Here is an 18,058-nt window from a genome sequence, read left to right on the forward strand (position 1 = left end):
GTTTGCTTCTCAGTCTATGTATGTTCAGAGACCCGGCTTAAGTTTGGGTCCTCGGTACCCAAGTACAAAATCCAGATGTAGTAGCAAGTGTCTGTAGTTCCAGCACTAAAGGGGCAGAGACAAGTGGATGTCGGGACTCACTGCCCAGCCAGTCTATGCAAATCAGTGAACTCTAGATTCAGTGAGAGTCCCTATCTCAAAAACCAAGAGAGAATGTTTGAGGAAGATGCCCAATGTCAACCTCTGTTCTTTACAGTCATGTTTATTATTATTATTATTATTATTATTATTATTATTATTATTATTATTTTGATTTTCGAAACAGGGTTTCTCTGTGGTTTTGGTTCCTGTCCTGGAACTAGCTCTTGTAGACCAGGCTGGCCTCGAACTCACAGAGATCCGTCTTATTATCTAATACTAGAACACATCCATAAATCTCCAGAGAAACACAAGTCCATTAGCATCATTGTCAACTCCTTTTCCTCCCTGACCCTGGCCACTAACTTACCTCCTCTGTTCTGTATACAAAGATACCTGTTTATTTATTTACTGTGACGCACACACACACACACAGACATGTGTGTCTGTGTGTCTGTGTGTGTGTGAGTGTGAGTGGCTGCGTGTGTGCGCGCGTAAATCAGCGGACAACTTGAGGAAGTTGGTTCTCTCCTTCCACGTGTGGGTCCTGACTCAGTGTATCAGGCTTTATCACTGAGCCTACCCAGAATTTACTCTTTCTCTGTAGATTTGCACACTGAGTCATGAAATACTATCTTTGGACTTTCTTCAGGTAGCATGCTTTCAAGGTTCATCTATAGCTGCATGGACTCCATTCCCTTTTATTGTCAAACTTGGCTTTGTAGGGGAAAAAAGCACATTTTATTTATTCCTTTATCTGTTGACGGACATTTGGATTACTTCAGCCATTTTGTAGCCATGAATAATCAACCGTAAGCATTCATGTATTTTTTTTCCCCTGTGGACATGTTTTTGTTTCTCTGGAAACAGAACTAGAATGGAATTTCTGGGCCACATGATAACTCTATGCTTAATTTTTTTGTGGAAATGCAAGACTGTTTTCCCAAAGGCTCATGCCATTTTACCTTTTTAATCAGCAGTGTATGAGGACTATATTTTCTTACATCTAGATGGCATTTATTATGGTCTGGTTATCTGGTTTAAACTATCCTGGTGTACAGAAAAGCAGTATTTCATGTTTTTTTTTAATTTGTATTTTCTAATAACTAATGATGTCAACCATCTTTTCATGCGTTTATTGGATATTTGTCCTCTGACTTCTGTCTACGTGTTACTACTTAGTAAAACAGTATTTTCTACAATCTATTTTATGAAATACTTTACTGGTTTGTTCATCCCTCTCCATCCTGTCTTTTGTTCTTTCCTTAGACTGTCGGCCTTTTATATTTACAGGTTGAGTGTTAGAAGCCTCAGAGTTCTTTGATCTGCTTTCTCATTCTTGTGACAGCAAGCAGAGGCCACTCTCTTTTTTGTATGATGTATTCCAAGTGCTGGTGGGCAGGAGTAGAACGAGATAGGAAGAGGGAAGGTGCCCTCGAGGATTTGATGACAGAGAGCCACTCAAACAGCCTACTGCTTGCTTTCTGATCCTTACCGTAACATATCAGGTCTTGTAGAGTAAGGCCTCCATGCCAGCAGACCATATTCTGAAGCAGATACCCGGTCTGGAGGCCCTCTGGAGGCCAGCGTCCCAGAACAACTCTGATCACTGCATGTGAGCCTACAGACACGATCTTCGTTAGACCTCCAGGGTCTTGTCCCACACAATTCTTTGACACGGAAGTTGGAATTATGGTCAGTGAGAATACAGCAGAATAAAATAGTTTTAGTTGTTTTTTTTTTTTTTTTTTTTTTTTTTTGGTCAACCAAAGAAAACTGATGCCAACACATGCCCGTATAGAGACACCCTACCTAGCACAGGGTGCATTACTGGTCATGTGAGAAGCTGCCGAGACCCACACCCACGTCCACTGGCTTCCACTTAAACACTTACATCCAAATGATCCATGGTCACCTCACTAAGGGATGCACAGGACGGATGGAGCAGCTCATAGATGATGGTGTCTGCTCCCTTGCAGAACAACATGACCCGATCTTCAGGCGTCCGAACTAAAGATGAGCAAATTAAGCAAAATAACCACATAGGCCTACTATTTGGGAATTTGTCTGGATTCACTGAGGGGCATGAGGGGCTGTTCCCTGTAACACTCACTTCTGCTGCCGTTGGAGGTTAAGAACACAATGGTATGGTCACATAGGATAGATCATGCAGTAAGGGCCAGATAGTGACAGAGAAACTTTCCGAAAGAAGCCTTCTGTGGCCTCACTATCCCCCGTGGAAGAGTGTGGTGCAGATTGTTATTTAGTTGTGAGGCAGGATCTCACAATTATCTGAGGCTGGGGCTTGTAACTTGCCCCAAATATTTTAAAATGTTTTTGATCTATAGTTGCTGAATCTGTGACTCCATGGGCAAGGAGGACTACTATGCTATTGGCTCCCGTTCTTAGGCCATGTTCAGGCTTTATGGATTAACTTATGTCCTCATCTTAGCAGTAAGCATATTGGTAAGTCACCAGCAGACAAACTAAAGAAAGGACTTAGCACTCTGTAGTAAGCCCCTATTTATACCTAAGAGACAATTTAAAGGAGACAAGAGAGAAAGGGCGTATGTTTGAGAAGTCATGTGAGGGGGAAAGGATTTATGTGTAGATGAAACACAAAGCCAATGTGCAAATGTGCTCAAAGGACCAGAGAGACTGCCGCCGAGGGCGCACCCACCAACAACAGACATCCGCTTGCGCTCATAGCTGAAGTCCAAAATAGCCAGCAGCTGGTAAACTCGGATTTTCCCCATTTCGATCACTGTGATTGTCTCAGATGTGCGGGAACTGAACACAAAGCCAAAGTTCCTAGAAGCAGTGACCAGGGCACCTTCATCTGGTGACTGGGCCTGGTATACCAGCTCACCTGACAACAAACAGAAAGGCAACAGAGCCTACAGAGATGAGCAACTTAAGTCCACCCAGAAGTGAGACCATATTTCACGTGGTCCAGAAGGGCATATAGTTCTTCAAAACTTCCTTACATGCCTAGCCCAAAAGGTTAAGAACATTGGCTACTCTTCAAGAAGACCATGGTTCTATCCCCAACACTCACATGGTGGCTCACAACCATCTGTAATACTAGTCCTAGGGGATCTGACACCCTTTCCCGGCCACTTTAGGTACCAGGCATGTACATGGTACACATACATACAGGAAAAAATCCATACATATAAAAATAAATCTTAAGCTGGGCATAATGGTGCAAACTTTTAATTCTAGCATACAGGAGACAAACGAAGGAGTATCTCTGTGAGTTTGAAGCCAGCCTGGTCTATATAATGAATTCCAAGACAGCTAGGACTACATAGAGAAACCTTGCCTCAAAGAAAAGGACCCAAGGGGCTGGAGAGATGGCTCAGTGGTTAAGAGCATTGCCTGCTCTTCCAAAGGTCCTGAGTTCAATTCCCAGCAACCACATGGTGGCTCACAACCATCTGTAAAGAGGTCTGGTGCCCTCTTCTGGCCTTCAGGCATACAGACAGAATATTGTATACATAATAAATAAATAAATATTAAAAAAAAAGAAAAGGACCCAAGTTCGATTTCCAGCACCCATATGGTTGGTCACAACCACCTCCATTCCAGTCCCAAGGGATCCAATGCCCTCTTCTGACCCCACAAACATCAGGCACATAAGTGGCATACAGATGTACATGTAGGCAAAATGTGCATACACTTAAAATAATGATAATAAAATTAAAACCATTATTGTTTTAAGAAGAAAGACAATAATGAATAAACAGGCATTTCTCATTCATTGTTTAAAAAAAGCTTGGGTAAATTAATAGATGACTTTGTCATACGAAAGAAACTAAGACACATGGTGATAACAGACACACTAAGTGACAGGAGGACCGCTCAGCTCGCCCTCCAGGAAGTCTCGTCAATGACAGTGGGACTGATCAGAGGCATCTGTCTCAGAACCCACAGTGCCTCACCAAGTTTGACCCCTATTCCATGACTCGTTCCCTAACCCAACTCGCTCCTCACCTTGTTTTTATTGTTCCACAGATGGCTAGTACCGCTTGTCGGAAAGTTCTCTCTTAGCAGAGACTGCTCAGAGCACATGGTACCACCCCACTTCCAACCAGTCCTGATTCTGGAGCACAGCTCAGTCCACGAGGCTCAGGCCTATGCTCACCTTCCACCTTCTCTTCGGACATCACCGTGTGGCACAATGAGAGGCAGAGGAAGAACAAGTACACCAAGTGGTCCTCACTCTTCACGGCTTCCACCAAAGCATTATCATAGAACGAAAACTTCGGGTCAGCCAGGCGGTTGTAGGAGAAGTCGACCTTGTCGTTCTAGAACATAAACACCAGAGCAAAGTTCTCAGCCACAGCTGCACATTTTCCGGAATGTCACATTGGGGTTGCTTCTGGGATGTGACAAGATCTGTCTGGAAATGAAAGAGGGAAGGCAAGAGAGTTGGCAAATGCGCCAGCCTAGCTTTGCCTGCTGACCTGGGCTGTGGATCGCTTGAGCCAGGAAAGAACCGTCCTGCAGGAACACACATGGCTTGGTGGACCTCCTGCCCCCTTGCACTACCGCTAGTCTAAATGGTCAATGGAGACCTTGAAATGTGACTTTTCCAGTGCCTAAACGTATCTGCTTATCAAGCATGAGGGTATGAAGGGCTGGCTGATCTCTGTTAGGAACTGGTATCTGAGAAATCCTTATTTCTGGTTTCTTCTCTCTGATTTAGGGGCTGAGAAAAGAACCGGTCCTGGTTCAATGCTATCAGTGTAATGGATCCCACCGAGAGAAAGTGGGCTGGAGAAGAATGTTAAAAACACCACATGACAAGCTTCAGTATCTGCTTGTTTACATACTAATATTGCCTGATCTATAAGCATACCTGGCTCTTCCCATCTCTAACTCTCACAGTCTGACATAATTTCTTTCTGTTTAATCGTTGACTCAATTTGTGGGTCTAAAATTGACTAATTGCTTAGTTATGACCTTGACTCTTCAGACACTGAGGTCAGGCTACTTGCAGTCTCCATGAATAAATGCTGGTCTGAAGACAGGAGTCTGTTAACAAACATGTGTGCCTAGTCTATAGCAGAATTCACATAGCTCTTTCCAGTTCTTCATAGTTGTACTATGTTGTGTATTAGTCAGGGTTCTGTAGAGGAATAGAAATGGGGAAGTGTTCACCTAAGGCAGACACAATCATCTGTCCTGTTGCAGAAGCACAGGCTTTATTAAAATTAATAAAAAGGGAGAAATTGTGGATGCCCAAAAATGTGAGCCTAATTCCATCCTACAAATGGGCAGGATATGCAAATGTACTTCTGCTCCTTCTGTAATTAGAGGTTACCTGTGGAGTGGCTGCCTTCAGGATACTTGGTTTAGGGTAGCTTCATAGCCTGAACAATGCTAATGACTTGATGCCTCAGGGTGTTAAAGCAATTAATTGTTTGAGTTGTCCTTTGTATCATGTTAAACAAGTCTTTTGTTGTCTTCTTTCTCCTTTCATATTGGGGTATTAAAGTATAGAAAATTAAACACGGTTGATTTTCAGTATTCACCAGAATGCCCTCCTGGTATTTTCTTTGGTTTATGTTTTATTATTTTCATACGCGTCTTCATATTCTTTACTAATATTTCTAAATTCCCATGCCCTTGCCCTGATGTGGGAGTGGTTTCTTATTAATAAAGAAACTGCCTTGGCCCATTTTATTGGATAGAAAATTAGGTAGGCGGAGTATACAGAAGAGAATTCTGGGAGAAAGAAGGTTAGTGGAGGAGTCGCCATGATTCTCCCGTTCCAGACAGACGCAGGTTAAGATCCTCCCTGGTAAGCCAGCTCATGAGCTACACAGAATATTAGAAATGGGTTAGGACAATATGTAAGAGCTAGCCAATAAGAAGCTGGACCTAGCCGGGCCAGGCAGTGTTTGAAAGAATACAGTTTCCGTGTAATTATTTCGGGGCATAACCTAGCCAATGCGAGCAGCCGGGTGCTGGGGACGCAGCCCTGCCGCCACTCCTAATTCAACATTGCCCCGGTAAGAGGAGTGCTTGTGGAGGCCTGTCTGACCACCACAGGCCACCATAGAGCTTTGCATTACAACAACAACAATTACGTTCCTTTTGGGATTCAGGGCTGCCACTTGGCCCCTGCTACTTCTGGACCCAGTTAATCTTATTGGATTTAATTCTTGCAACTGGGCAGCAGGAAAGGGCGACAACAAAGTTCTTCAGATGTGCTGGTGCCCTCGCACCAGTCTGCACCTTGCAGGGTTAGGGAAGGACATGACTTCAAGCCTTCCCAATGTAGAGGATTAAGTTTTATATAGCAAATCTACCCTAGCACTGGAATTTCCCAGAGCCTTATCAACACTAACAAAGGGGTTTCAGGCATCTCCCACTCCTTTTCAGTAGGCCATCTTCTGTCAAATGTTTCAGCTAACTATTCAAATAAACTTGGGATACATTTTTTTCCCAACTGTCTGAGTTTCCATATTAAACCTAGACTCTCCACTCAGAGGGCCCATATCAATAAGCATGATCCCATACCCTTCAAAATCCATTCCCACACATATTCCCCAGACTTCTGCTTGAATGCATTAGCAAACTCATTAAGGCCTTTAGTAGTATAGTGTACTTACTCATGGACTATACTTTTGACATCCCCTCTAAGAACCTGCTTGGTCTTTAGTTTGGTTATAGATGTAGCAGCAGCTATTAGCGGACCCTGGGGGACATCTGTGTGTGTGTGTACGTGTGTGTGTCTTGATAGGGGTAGGTTACGTGGAGAGGCAGACATAAGAGACTGGGAGGTGAGCATGATCATGTTGTATGATATGAGATTCCCAGATAATCAATAAAAATAATTTTTCAATTTGCTATTTTCCTTTATTTAGCATATTGATATATTTTAAAACTAAACAAAAGCACAATAGACCAAACATGATGGTGTATAATTTTTTTAAAATAATTTTTAAAAATTATTTAAGAAAAAAATCCCACAGATGTGCCCGGCCACTTGGACTTTAGTTCCAGATGCAGTTGAACTGACAACCAGGAAGAGCCAGCCACTTTTAGGCTCAGTGTTTCTGCACACTGCTCCCTCCCTTCTGCAATGGTAATGTAGCTTCTGGGGCACTCAAGGTTGGAAGGATGCATTTTGATTTCACAGTAAAGAGAATGTCTTGAGTCTAAGAAAAGACTTTGGGCTTTGAAACTGTTTTGAGACTGTGGGGACCTTTGAAGAAGTACTAAATGCATTTTTTATTATGATGTGGCTACAAGCCTATGGGGGCCAGGGAGTGGAACGTGGTGGTTTGAATGAGAAAGCTCCCATAGGCTCAATTATTTGCATGCTTGGCACCCAGTTGAACTGTTTGGAAGGATTAGAAAGTGTGTCCTTATTGGAGTAGATGTGCTGCTGGGTTGGGCTCTGAGGCTTCGAAAGGCCATGTCTGTCCCTGTGTCTCTCCCTCTGCCCACTTCTTGAACATCAGGATGTAAAGCTGGAGCCACCACCCCAGCACAGTGCCTGTCTGCCTCCTGCCTTAGTGATCACAGACCAGCCCTCGAAAACTGAGCAAGCTCCACTTAATGCTCTCTGAAAAGCATTGCCTTGGACATGGTATCTCTTCACAGCAACAGAACTAAGACAATGATCATGGATTGTTTTGAGGAACTGATCTACATAGATTGTGTTGAGAGAGAGGGATAGACAGAAGAAGGAGAGGTGAAGCAAACACAGCAAGTCAATACCAACAAAACTATTCTCACAAAAATTTCTCAAATAAAAATAGGCCATGTATAGACATTTTTAACATTTTAGGTTCTAAAGGCTAATTATCTTGGGAGTAGAGACTGAGCTGTGCAAAGATACTACTCCCTTCGCCTCCCACATGTATGTCACAGAAGCTGTGATTACTCACCGGAGACACGGGCACACGGTGTCCATTGGCGTCATAGGAATAACCTATTGACAAGCATACAGAGCAGAGATTTAGTGAAGGGTTTAAAGGAGGCTTTTTGTGTGTGCTATAAACCTGCCATTTAGTTGTTTTTAAGATTCAGCAGTATTAATTACATCCATAGTGTTATGCAATTATCATTACCATCTATTTGCAGTTCTTCCTTCCCTCCCTCCCTCCTTTCTTTCTTTCTCCCTTCTTCTCTCCTTCTTCTTGGCAGTGCTGAGGATTACACCCAGAGCCTCTTGACTATGAGGCAGTCGTCTACCACTGCATTCCCAGCCCTCAACACTTCGTTCTTCAAACAGAATCTCCCCATCCCTCCTCATTTCTGCCCTAGCTACCTTTTTCTGCTTTTATTTCAGTGGATTTTCCTGTTATGTATTCTTTACCTAAGGAGAACCATACAGCGTTTGTCCTTTTGTGTCTGGCTCATTTACTCAACACACTGTACCTCAGATTTAGAACCTGGATTGTACCAGGTACCAAACTCATGATTGTTCATGATCGAATCAACTACATATATTTACGGACAACTTGAAAATGTCCACTCGTCTGTTGATGAGTGTAATGGGCATCTCCACCTTTTGAGCAATATTTGTGCTGCAGTGAGTATTTGCAAATGCCTGTTTTAATATTTTTCCCACTTTCAGAGGATCTCTAGAAAGGGGATTACTGAGTAATTTAGAAGAAAGCTTTGCTTCACTAATTTTTTTGTGTATTCATGCAATTCATGCATATGTACACTCGTGTATAGAGGCCAGGGGACAGCCTGGATGACATTCGTGTACACCATCCACAATTTTCTTTTCTTTCTTCCTTCAATTAGGGTTTTTTATTTTATTCAATGAGCTTGAATCATACAAGACGTTGTTAACTGTGGTTGGTTGCTATACTATAGAATAAACTCAAAAACTTAATTTTTTAAATAAAAAATTTCTACTCTTTTACCAATTTCCATCTGATTTTGAATTAAAATAACGGAGCATATTATTTTTCAAGATATCAGGAACCCCTTGAGAACAGGTACTAAATCTTGTAAAAATCTTGGTCTTCTTAAAGCACAAAACAATAGACTGTATCACCTAGGTGCTAAGTAAATGAGTTTCTGTTAGATTATAATCTAATTACATTATTTCTCCTTCTCTTCCCCCTTTTAGATATTCCTATATAACCCTCCCCATTTTCCTTCAGATTCACTAATTGTTATTACATGCATATATATAGTTGATATAGTCCTAAATGTAACCTGAGTTCATATAATGTTACTTGTGTATATATCTTTAGGGCTATTGGGCACTGGACAGCTCACTGGTGTGCTCCTCCCTGGGGAAGACCACCTTTCCCACTCCCAGCTTAGTTAATAAAGGGTTGTAAGAATAGAAGGCAAATATAATTTCAGAGACTTTGTAGATTTAGTTATATTTGACTCAGGAAGAGTGGAATGTGCACATACCATAGGTCTTCCCATTGATAGAGCATTTGTTGAAGACCATCACATTCTCCGTCAGAGTTCCTGTCTTGTCAGAGAACACATATTTAACTTGGCCGAGTTCTTCATTGAGAGTGGTAGTGCGAGCCTGTGCTGGGATGTTCTTTGGTGCATAAAACATCTGTCGATCCCAGTTGATATAGTAACTGTTGCCCAGTCTTATTATTTCAACACTAAGGAGAAAAAAAAGGAAAAAATGGTTCTGGTCAGAGCAGGACAAGCAAATATATTATTTTGGTTTCCTTCTTATAGGTCCATGACAGAGGAGGGTCTGCATGTGGGAAGAGTATCTTCCCTGGGTCTACCCTCACACGGACTTTTCCACACTAGTCAGTCCATTACAACTCATACTATTATGCAAGGTTTTCTCACCAGGACCCTGATATAGCTGATTAATTTGTCTGAGACATACCTTGCTTCCACCCATCTTCTGAAATGTATCCAGGAAAGGTCAATTAAAAATACCTTTGGAAGTCATAGATATAATATAATTGCACTTATGTATCCCATGATGGCCTTGTTGCTTTTTATCCTCCTGCCTCAACCTACTGAGACTTGGAATTACAGACATGTGCCACCACACTTGGTATGACTGACTTTTATTATATGGTCTGTCTTCTCTGAATGTTCTCTCTCTCTCTCTCTCTCTCTCTCTCTCTCTCTCTCTCTCTCTCGACTTTCGAGACAAGGTTTCCCAATAGCTATGGAGTCAGTCCTGGAACTCACTCTGTAGATCAGGCTGGCCTCAAACTTATATACATCCACCTGCCTCTGCCTCCCAAGTGCTGGGATTAAAGGTGTGCGCCACCACCGCCCGGCTCTCTGGATGTTCTTTAATCCCTTGTTATTGTTGTAATTTATCTTTGTAAATACATAAATCCAGTTCTGAAACTTAAAAAAATACCTTTGGAGTAACAGTTAACTTACAAAAGGTTATGTTGGTAATGAAAAAGATGATTACTGTGGTCAAGTTGGAAAGGGAGGAAAACTTGCAGCATTCAGATATTCTTGTTTCAGGAAAAAGGAAAAGACTGAACAAATCAGAGGTTGTTTTATGGGTTCATCCACTGTGCTCTCTCTGTCTCTCCAAATGATCTCTCTATAACACTGGTTCTCACGCAGGTTAGCCTATCAGTTTTAAGTGAGCATATATCCAGGCGTGGTGGGACGTACTTTAAATGCCAGTTCCCAGGAGGCAGAGGCAGGCAGATTTCTGTGAGTTTGAGGCCAGCCTGGTCTACACAGTGAGTTCCAGGCCAGCCAGGGCCACATGGTAAGACCCTGACTAAAAACTTTTGAGTATGTAACAAGTAATGGGCTTCACTACAGCGTTTTCATAACATCTTGTTTGTGTTCACCCCTCCCCACCAGCTTCTGAACTCCTAACCCGCTCCCTAGTCCCTTCACCTCCTTGAACTGTTCACCTTCTTCTTTCATGTCAAATACACTTCATTACCCTCTTTCTGCTGCTCCCCTAAAATCTTTTTCCCCACACATACACGCACACACAAACAAATTCAAATCTAGGTTCCACGTGTGAGAAAACATGCAGTGATTGTCCGAGTTTGGCTTATTTTGCTTACTATAATGATTTCCACAATTGTGAAGAGGCTATCATTTCTCCGATGGATGTTGTGACTCACTTATTAAGGTACTGATTTTGGAGGTCTCCTGTCCTACTGCATGAGCCACCGTATCTGTTTGTGCTAGTGCCATGCTGCTTGTGTTACCGTAGCTCTACAGGGAGGTCAGATACTGTGACACTCCAGCATTGGTTTTCTTTGTTTTCTGTCTTCCTGTATAGGATTGTCTGGCTACCCAAAGTCTTTCAAACTTCCACATTAAAGATTTTTTTTCCCTAGAGTCATAAAGAATGTCAGTGGAATCTGGTGGCAATTGTGTTAAATCTATAAAACTGCTTTTGGTACCACTAATAATTTCACAATATGAATTCTGCCAATCCAGGAGCACAGGAGGACTTTCCTTCTTCCACTCATCTATTCAGGGTTTAAACGTTCTCATTGTGGAAGTCTTTCCTCCTTAGATAGGTTTATGTCTAGGTGTTTTGTTTTTTGGAGTGCCTATGACTGAGAACCCCTCCCTCCAGTTCCTTACTTGAAAACTTTATTATCAGCATATAGAGAAGCTACTAATTAGTTGTGTGTTGGTTTTGTATCCTGATACTTTAATAACTGTTTTTAAATTAGATATAAGGCTTTTAAGATGAAAGTTTCTTTATACGATCACGTCATCTGCAAATAAGGATCATTTAACTCCCTTTCCTAATTGTTTTTCTTTTATTTCTCTTCCCTGTCTCACTCTAGCTAAGACTTCAAAGACTATATTGTACAAGAGTGAAGGGCTAGGATGAGAGTTTAATGTTACAACATTTGCTGTGCGAGACTAAGGATTGGGGCTATGGGTTTGGTGACCTGCCTGCAATTCTAGTACCTGAATGGTGGAGACAGGCCACCCCCAGAGCAAGGAGTCTAGCTAGACCAGCCTGTGTCAGTTCTCAGTTCAGCTGAGGTGGTTCAATAAGAGATCCATCTCAATGAATAGTAGAGAGTGACTGAGGAAGACTCCTGGTACTAAGCTTTGGTTTCCACACACATGCATAAGCAGCCCCCCTCTATATACACGCACACGCATATACACACATGAATGCACACGGTATACACATACACATGCAAAAAAATCAGTGGAGAGAGTGGGAATCCTTGCTTCATTCTGTATTTTAGAGGAAATGCTGTCAGTGTTTCCCACTTGCTACAATTATGGTTTTAGGTTTGTTACACACAGTTTTCATCATGCTGAGGTATTTTCCTTCTTTTCCCATTTTATTCAGGGTTTTACTACGAAGGGATACTGAGCTTTCTCAAATCTTTTTTCTTTTCTTTTTTTTTTAAATATTTATTTATTATGTATACAATATTCTGTCTGTGTGTATGCCTGAAGGCCAGAAGAGGGCACCGGACCTCTTTACAGATGGGTGTGAGCCACCATGTGGTTGCTGGGAATTGAACTCAGGACCTTTGGAAGAGCAGGCAATGCTCTTAACCACTGAGCCATCTCTCCAGCCCTTTTTTCTTTTCTTTCAATAATTAATAGAACATTTATTTATTCAAGAATATAGAAAAGTTAATAGGAGAGGCTAAATGTCCAGTCCAGTCTTCCTTCATGAATAAATCTTTCCTTTCTCTCCCCATCTGTTTTGAAAACATAACATTAGAAGATGAAGGGCTCAATACCCAACACAGTTCCTAAAAGAGAGTTCTTGGGAGTGGGTCTGATATTAGGATCGCTATTTTCTTATCTTGCTTAGGTCTAGTGAATCAAACCACTGAGGTCAATGTGTCCTCAGTGTCTGGGGTCATTGGGCTGAAGGAGATCCTCCCATTTAAGCCATGCTCAACTAAGTCAAGATGCTGGAAAAGTGGCAAGGGTGCAGGCTCCCGCTTGGGTCTCCCGTGTCAAATGCCCCTCCAATTTCCTCTGCATCTACTGAGATGACTGAGTGACTTCTGTCAAGTCTGTTTATATGCTGTGTTACATTTATTGATCTTTGTATCTCAAGGTGAACCAACTTGGTCATGGTGTGTCCTTTTCTTTTTCTCCCTTATCTGCTTCTTGCTGTAGTTTATTTTTAGACCATTCTAAAAAAAAGTCTTATTGTATATTAGGGTTTTGCCTGTATGTATGTGTGTGCACCAAGTGTGCCTGGTATCCTCAGAGTCCAGAAGAAAGTAACAGATCCCATGAAACTGGAAATACAAATCTTTGTGAACTATCATGTAGGTGCCAGGAACTGACCCTAGAATCTTTACAAGAGCAAGGGGAGATCTTAACAACTGAACTACCTCTCCAGCTCCCATTTTCAGACCTTCTAAAAGTATTTAGAGCTGGAAAGATTGTGTCATGTACAGGGAGAATTTATTATAATAATATAACATATTATATAATACATACATGTCATATAATTAATATGCCAATTATGATATTTTATTACATGCTTAATATTATATGGTTATATATAATTATATTAATAATTTACATTATTTCTTAGATCTTGGTTGGTTCTTTACTGCTTATAGGATAAAATCCAAATTCTTTTGCTTGTAATTTATGTTCTTTTAGATCTAACATCTGGTCCAACTTTGAGAAAATATCCACATCTTGCACTTGTGGACTGCCCAAATTCAGTTTGAAGATTACCTTTCCCGTAAACTGTTGTAAGTATCCCTGGACAGAACTAATATATTCCTTCTTAAAGTGTTTATAATACTCATGCATATTTTATAAGAGAATTTTTGTATTGTACCACAATTATGTATGGTTTCCACAGCTCCGAGCAAGCTTCTCTAAAAAAAGGAAGGAGAGGAAGAAAGAAAGAAAGAAAGAAAGAAAGAAAAAAAGAAAGAAAGAAAGAAAAAAGAAAGAAAGAAAGTGATTCCTATCACTCAGATTTCTATCCCTAGTACCTAGTAGAGGACTTGGCACATACTGGTAGTCAGAAACGTTTATTAAATAAGGTAACTCAGTTATGGAGAATACTTTCTGGGTGGGATATCAGAGGTCAGATTTTAGGAGACTTGGAAAAGAGGACATGGACAGACCACACACACACACACACACACACACACACACACACACACACAATTCATTCTTTGAAGAGATAAATAAAATTTACAAACACATAGCCACATTAAAGGAAAAAGAAAAAAATCTCAAATTAATAAAATTAGAGATTAAACAGGCATTGTTACAACACACTCCAATGAAAGCCAGAGAAACATTATGAAAACTTAGAAAACTTTAACTCATAATAATAAATGAAAAAAGTTATAAATTTTAAAAAAGGAAATTTATACAACTTATATTTGGAACGCAATATAAGTCAATATACCTATTATCTTGGTCACTTTCTATGTTTTTGAAGAGACACTGTGACCAAGACAACACATATTAAAGCCAAATCATTTAATTGGGGGCTTGCTTACAGTTTCAGAGGGTTAGTCCATTATCATCATAATGGGGAGCATGGTGGCAGGCAGGCAGACATGGCCATGGGGCTGAGAGCTTTACATCTTGATCCATAGGCAGCAGGGAGAGAAAGAGACGGCGCTGGCATGGACTTCTGAGACCTCAAAGCCCACCCCAGTGACACACTTACTTCCTCTAACAAGGTCACACCTACTCCAACAAGGCCATACCTCCTAATCCTACTAAGCATTCAAGTTTATGAGCCTGTGGGGGCCATTCTTTAAACTACCATACCTGTTTCCCACATACTCTCTCTTTTCTTTTTAAATGGAAAAATGTATGCTGAGTTCTACATAACTGACATGAGAGTGAATGTTTGGGACCAAACTCATGGGTAAGGAAGGCTGTCTGGCGTAGTTAGGCAATACCAACTGTTTCATGGGTTTGCATAGTCACTTACAGGTTACCTGAGGGTACAGATAATTATTCTTTCATATAAATCATATAATAGCTAGCAGTATTCTAGCCAGTTTCTAGATACTCCTCAGAGTGCTTTATACACCAAGCCTGTGGAAAGGAAAGAGATAGCTACAAAGTGAGCTAGGAATAGTGGAACGTGTCTACACTCCCAGTACTGAGGCTGAGGCAGGAGGATCTGAAGTTTGAAGTTGGCTTGGACAACACAGCAAGCACTCATCTTTAAAAAAGAAAGATGGTAATTCATATTTCCTATTAGATCACACTCTAGTTGGTTATTAAAACAGGAAGTATAAAGTCACCCCACCCTTGAACACAACCACCAAAGACACCTACCTGACATAGAGCGAAATGGGAACCATGGTGTTGAGGACTATGAAGTAGGACCAGAAAACAAGGGCAGAACTTGTAGTTGATGAACCTATGAAATGTTGCCATGGGAGAAACGCCTGGAAGAAGTAGCCTTTGTTGCTCTCCCAAATGCCATGTCCAATGGATAGCAAAAAGCACATTGCACCTAAAACCAGGAAAATCTGTATAGAAAACAAAACAGAAATGCAAAGTATGAATGAAATGAACATCCATCTAAGGCTGTGCTTCTTCACCTACCTTCTAGAGGCTTAGCTCTACTGCCGTGTGTTACCTTGGAGACAGGGAGACCCTAGAGTGGCAAGGGCAAAGAAGGAAGCCCAGCATGAGCCTTCCGTGGGAGTTTGAAGGGAGGGGATAACAACTAGACTACAACAAGTACTAACAGGAGCTGTGCCAATTGTTCTACATGTTGTTTGATATTGATGGGAACTCCTGACAGATGAGGAACTTGGTAGTCACAGTGAGAGAATAGTCTACCGCAAGTCACTTAGATCTGAAAGGAAGAAACAGGTTCGAAAGAGCACAGGAGTTCAAGTCCTTAATCACTCCAGCAGTGATGTGGGGGAGGGGCTGTCACTGTAACACACTGAGAGTTGGGGGGGCTGTCACAGTAACACATTGAGTTGGGGGGGCTGTCACAGTAACACATTGAGTTGGGGGGGCTGTCACAGTAACACATTGAGTTGGGGGGCTGTCACAGTAACACATTGAGTTGGGGGGCTGTCACAGTAATACACTGAGTTGTGTGGGGAAGGGGCTGTCACTGTAACACACTGAGTTGGAGGGAGGACGGTGAGGAAACTGAACGCAAGAGTAAGAAAGATGGAGATCTTGCAAGCAGTTCAGAATCTGGTAAAGCTGAAGGTAGACCATGGGCCTACTGAACTACAGCTCCTCGAGGGCAGTGATGGGAAAGAATCCAAGTCTTGGCATGCTGGCAACTGAATGCTGACTTTGATTCCTTCAGGTTTATATTCAGGAATGGTACAGCTGCAGCAAGTGGGAATTCCTCTTCCAGTGTTTCTGAAACCTCCATATATGCTTTTTCATAATGGTTGTACTAATTATATTCTTATCAGTAGAGCATAAGAATTCTTTTTTCATGGTGTCCTTGCTATTTTTTTTTCATGATGACAGCCATTCTGACTGAGGTGAAATGGGATCTCAGTGTAGCTCCCTAATCCCCTAAAATAATTTTATTTACATTTCCATGATGGTCAAAGATACATATAGATACTTCTTTACACTTCATTTTTTAATTTTTATTTTATGTGTATGGGTATTTTGCCTCCACATATGTATGTGTACTATGTACACGTCTTGTTCTGTAGAAGCCAGAAGAGGTCATTATATCCCCTGGGAGTGAAGTTACAGATGGCTGTGAGCTGCCGAACGGGTGCTGGGAATTGAACCTGGATCCTCTAGAAAAGCAGCCAATCTTAGCCACTGAGCCATCTCTACAGCCTCCAAACTTTGTTTGTATTTGTATTTCACTATTTATCTGGTTGTTGGACTAAAGACTGCAAGTAATTTCCGGACAGACTGCCGTAGACGCTGACACGATTCCACTGCTGCTGATTCCTGATTCCTCTCTGGAAATTCAGAGTCTTCTCCTTTTCCTGTTTCTCTTTCTCCTTTTCATGATTTCCTCATCCATATTTCTGCTCCTCTTTCCCTGTACCCCTCCTTTTGAGACATGGTCTTGCTGTGCAGTTCTGCTGTCCTGGAATTAACTATGAGCTTGGGCGGCTCTCAACTCACAATCCTTGGTTCCATTCCTTTTAAGCTTTTCGCACATGATTGATCTTCAACCTCTTTCTTTTTCTTTTTCCTTTCTTTTTTTCTTTTTTAATTTTTTTTTTTTGAGACAGGGTTTCTCTGAGTTCTCTGGAACTCCCTACGTAGATCAGGCTGACCTTGAACGCACAGAGATTCATCTGCTGGGATTAAAGGCATATGTCACCACCGTCCAGCAATCTGCAATCTCTTAGTACTAAATTTATTTATTTATACACTTTAAGTTTTCATGCATGCATGTGCTGTGTGCTGGACACATTTCCCTCCTGTTTCTGACACCCACCTTTCTCATCTCTTTCTCCTCTATTTGTACCCTTTGTTCTAAACAATTTCATAACTTTTTTGAAAAATATTTATTTGTGTGTGTGCATGTATGTGTGTTTGTGTGTGCATGCACACATGCACATGCGTCTGTGGAGGTCAAAAGAGGGCATCAAATCCCCTGAAGCTAGACTTGCAGGGAGTTGTGAGCTGTCTGAGGTGGGTGCTTACGGCCACTCTTAATGGTCAACAAGCCTTGCTAGTTTTTAGAGCTGTATGCACTGCATCTAAAGGACTGTGGGAAGGAACTGTGATCTTAAGCTTTCCTTATTTCCATTTGTTGCAGTGCTGGGGACCCAGAGCCTTAAACATACGGTGTGAGTACTCCAGCACTGAGCCACAGCCTTCGCCCTAGAGAAACTTCTCATTAAGAAGGCAGTTTTGCGGTGGTGGCACACACCTTTAATCCCAGCACTCAGGAGGCAGAGGCAGGCGGATCTCTGTGAGTTCGAGGCCAGCCTGGTCTACAAGAGCTAGTTCCAGGACAGGAACCAAAAGCTACGGAGAAACCCTGTCTCGAAAATACAAAAAA

At 41.6% G+C, this 18,058-nt stretch overlaps 1 protein-coding gene across 1 annotated transcript in view; it reads right to left on the bottom strand.

The window, feature by feature from the left end:
- The window catches only part of LOC126509797 (phospholipid-transporting ATPase FetA-like), a 74,080-nt gene that overhangs the window by 13,149 nt on the left and 42,873 nt on the right, over window positions 1-18,058 (bottom strand). Inside the window, exons 13-18 of the mRNA XM_050155907.1 lie at window positions 15,373-15,569; window positions 9,541-9,749; window positions 8,046-8,089; window positions 4,286-4,448; window positions 2,819-3,007; window positions 2,033-2,148 (exon numbers count right to left, since the gene is read on the bottom strand). Coding sequence (XP_050011864.1) covers window positions 2,033-2,148; window positions 2,819-3,007; window positions 4,286-4,448; window positions 8,046-8,089; window positions 9,541-9,749; window positions 15,373-15,569 — 918 coding nt within the window. The remainder of the gene's footprint in view (window positions 1-2,032; window positions 2,149-2,818; window positions 3,008-4,285; window positions 4,449-8,045; window positions 8,090-9,540; window positions 9,750-15,372; window positions 15,570-18,058) is intronic.

This window comes from Alexandromys fortis, unplaced genomic scaffold (genome assembly GCF_014885135.2).
Source record: "Alexandromys fortis isolate MF-2015 unplaced genomic scaffold, M_Fortis_MF-2015_v1.1 scaffold_92, whole genome shotgun sequence".
Classification (NCBI taxonomy): domain Eukaryota; kingdom Metazoa; phylum Chordata; class Mammalia; order Rodentia; family Cricetidae; genus Alexandromys; species Alexandromys fortis.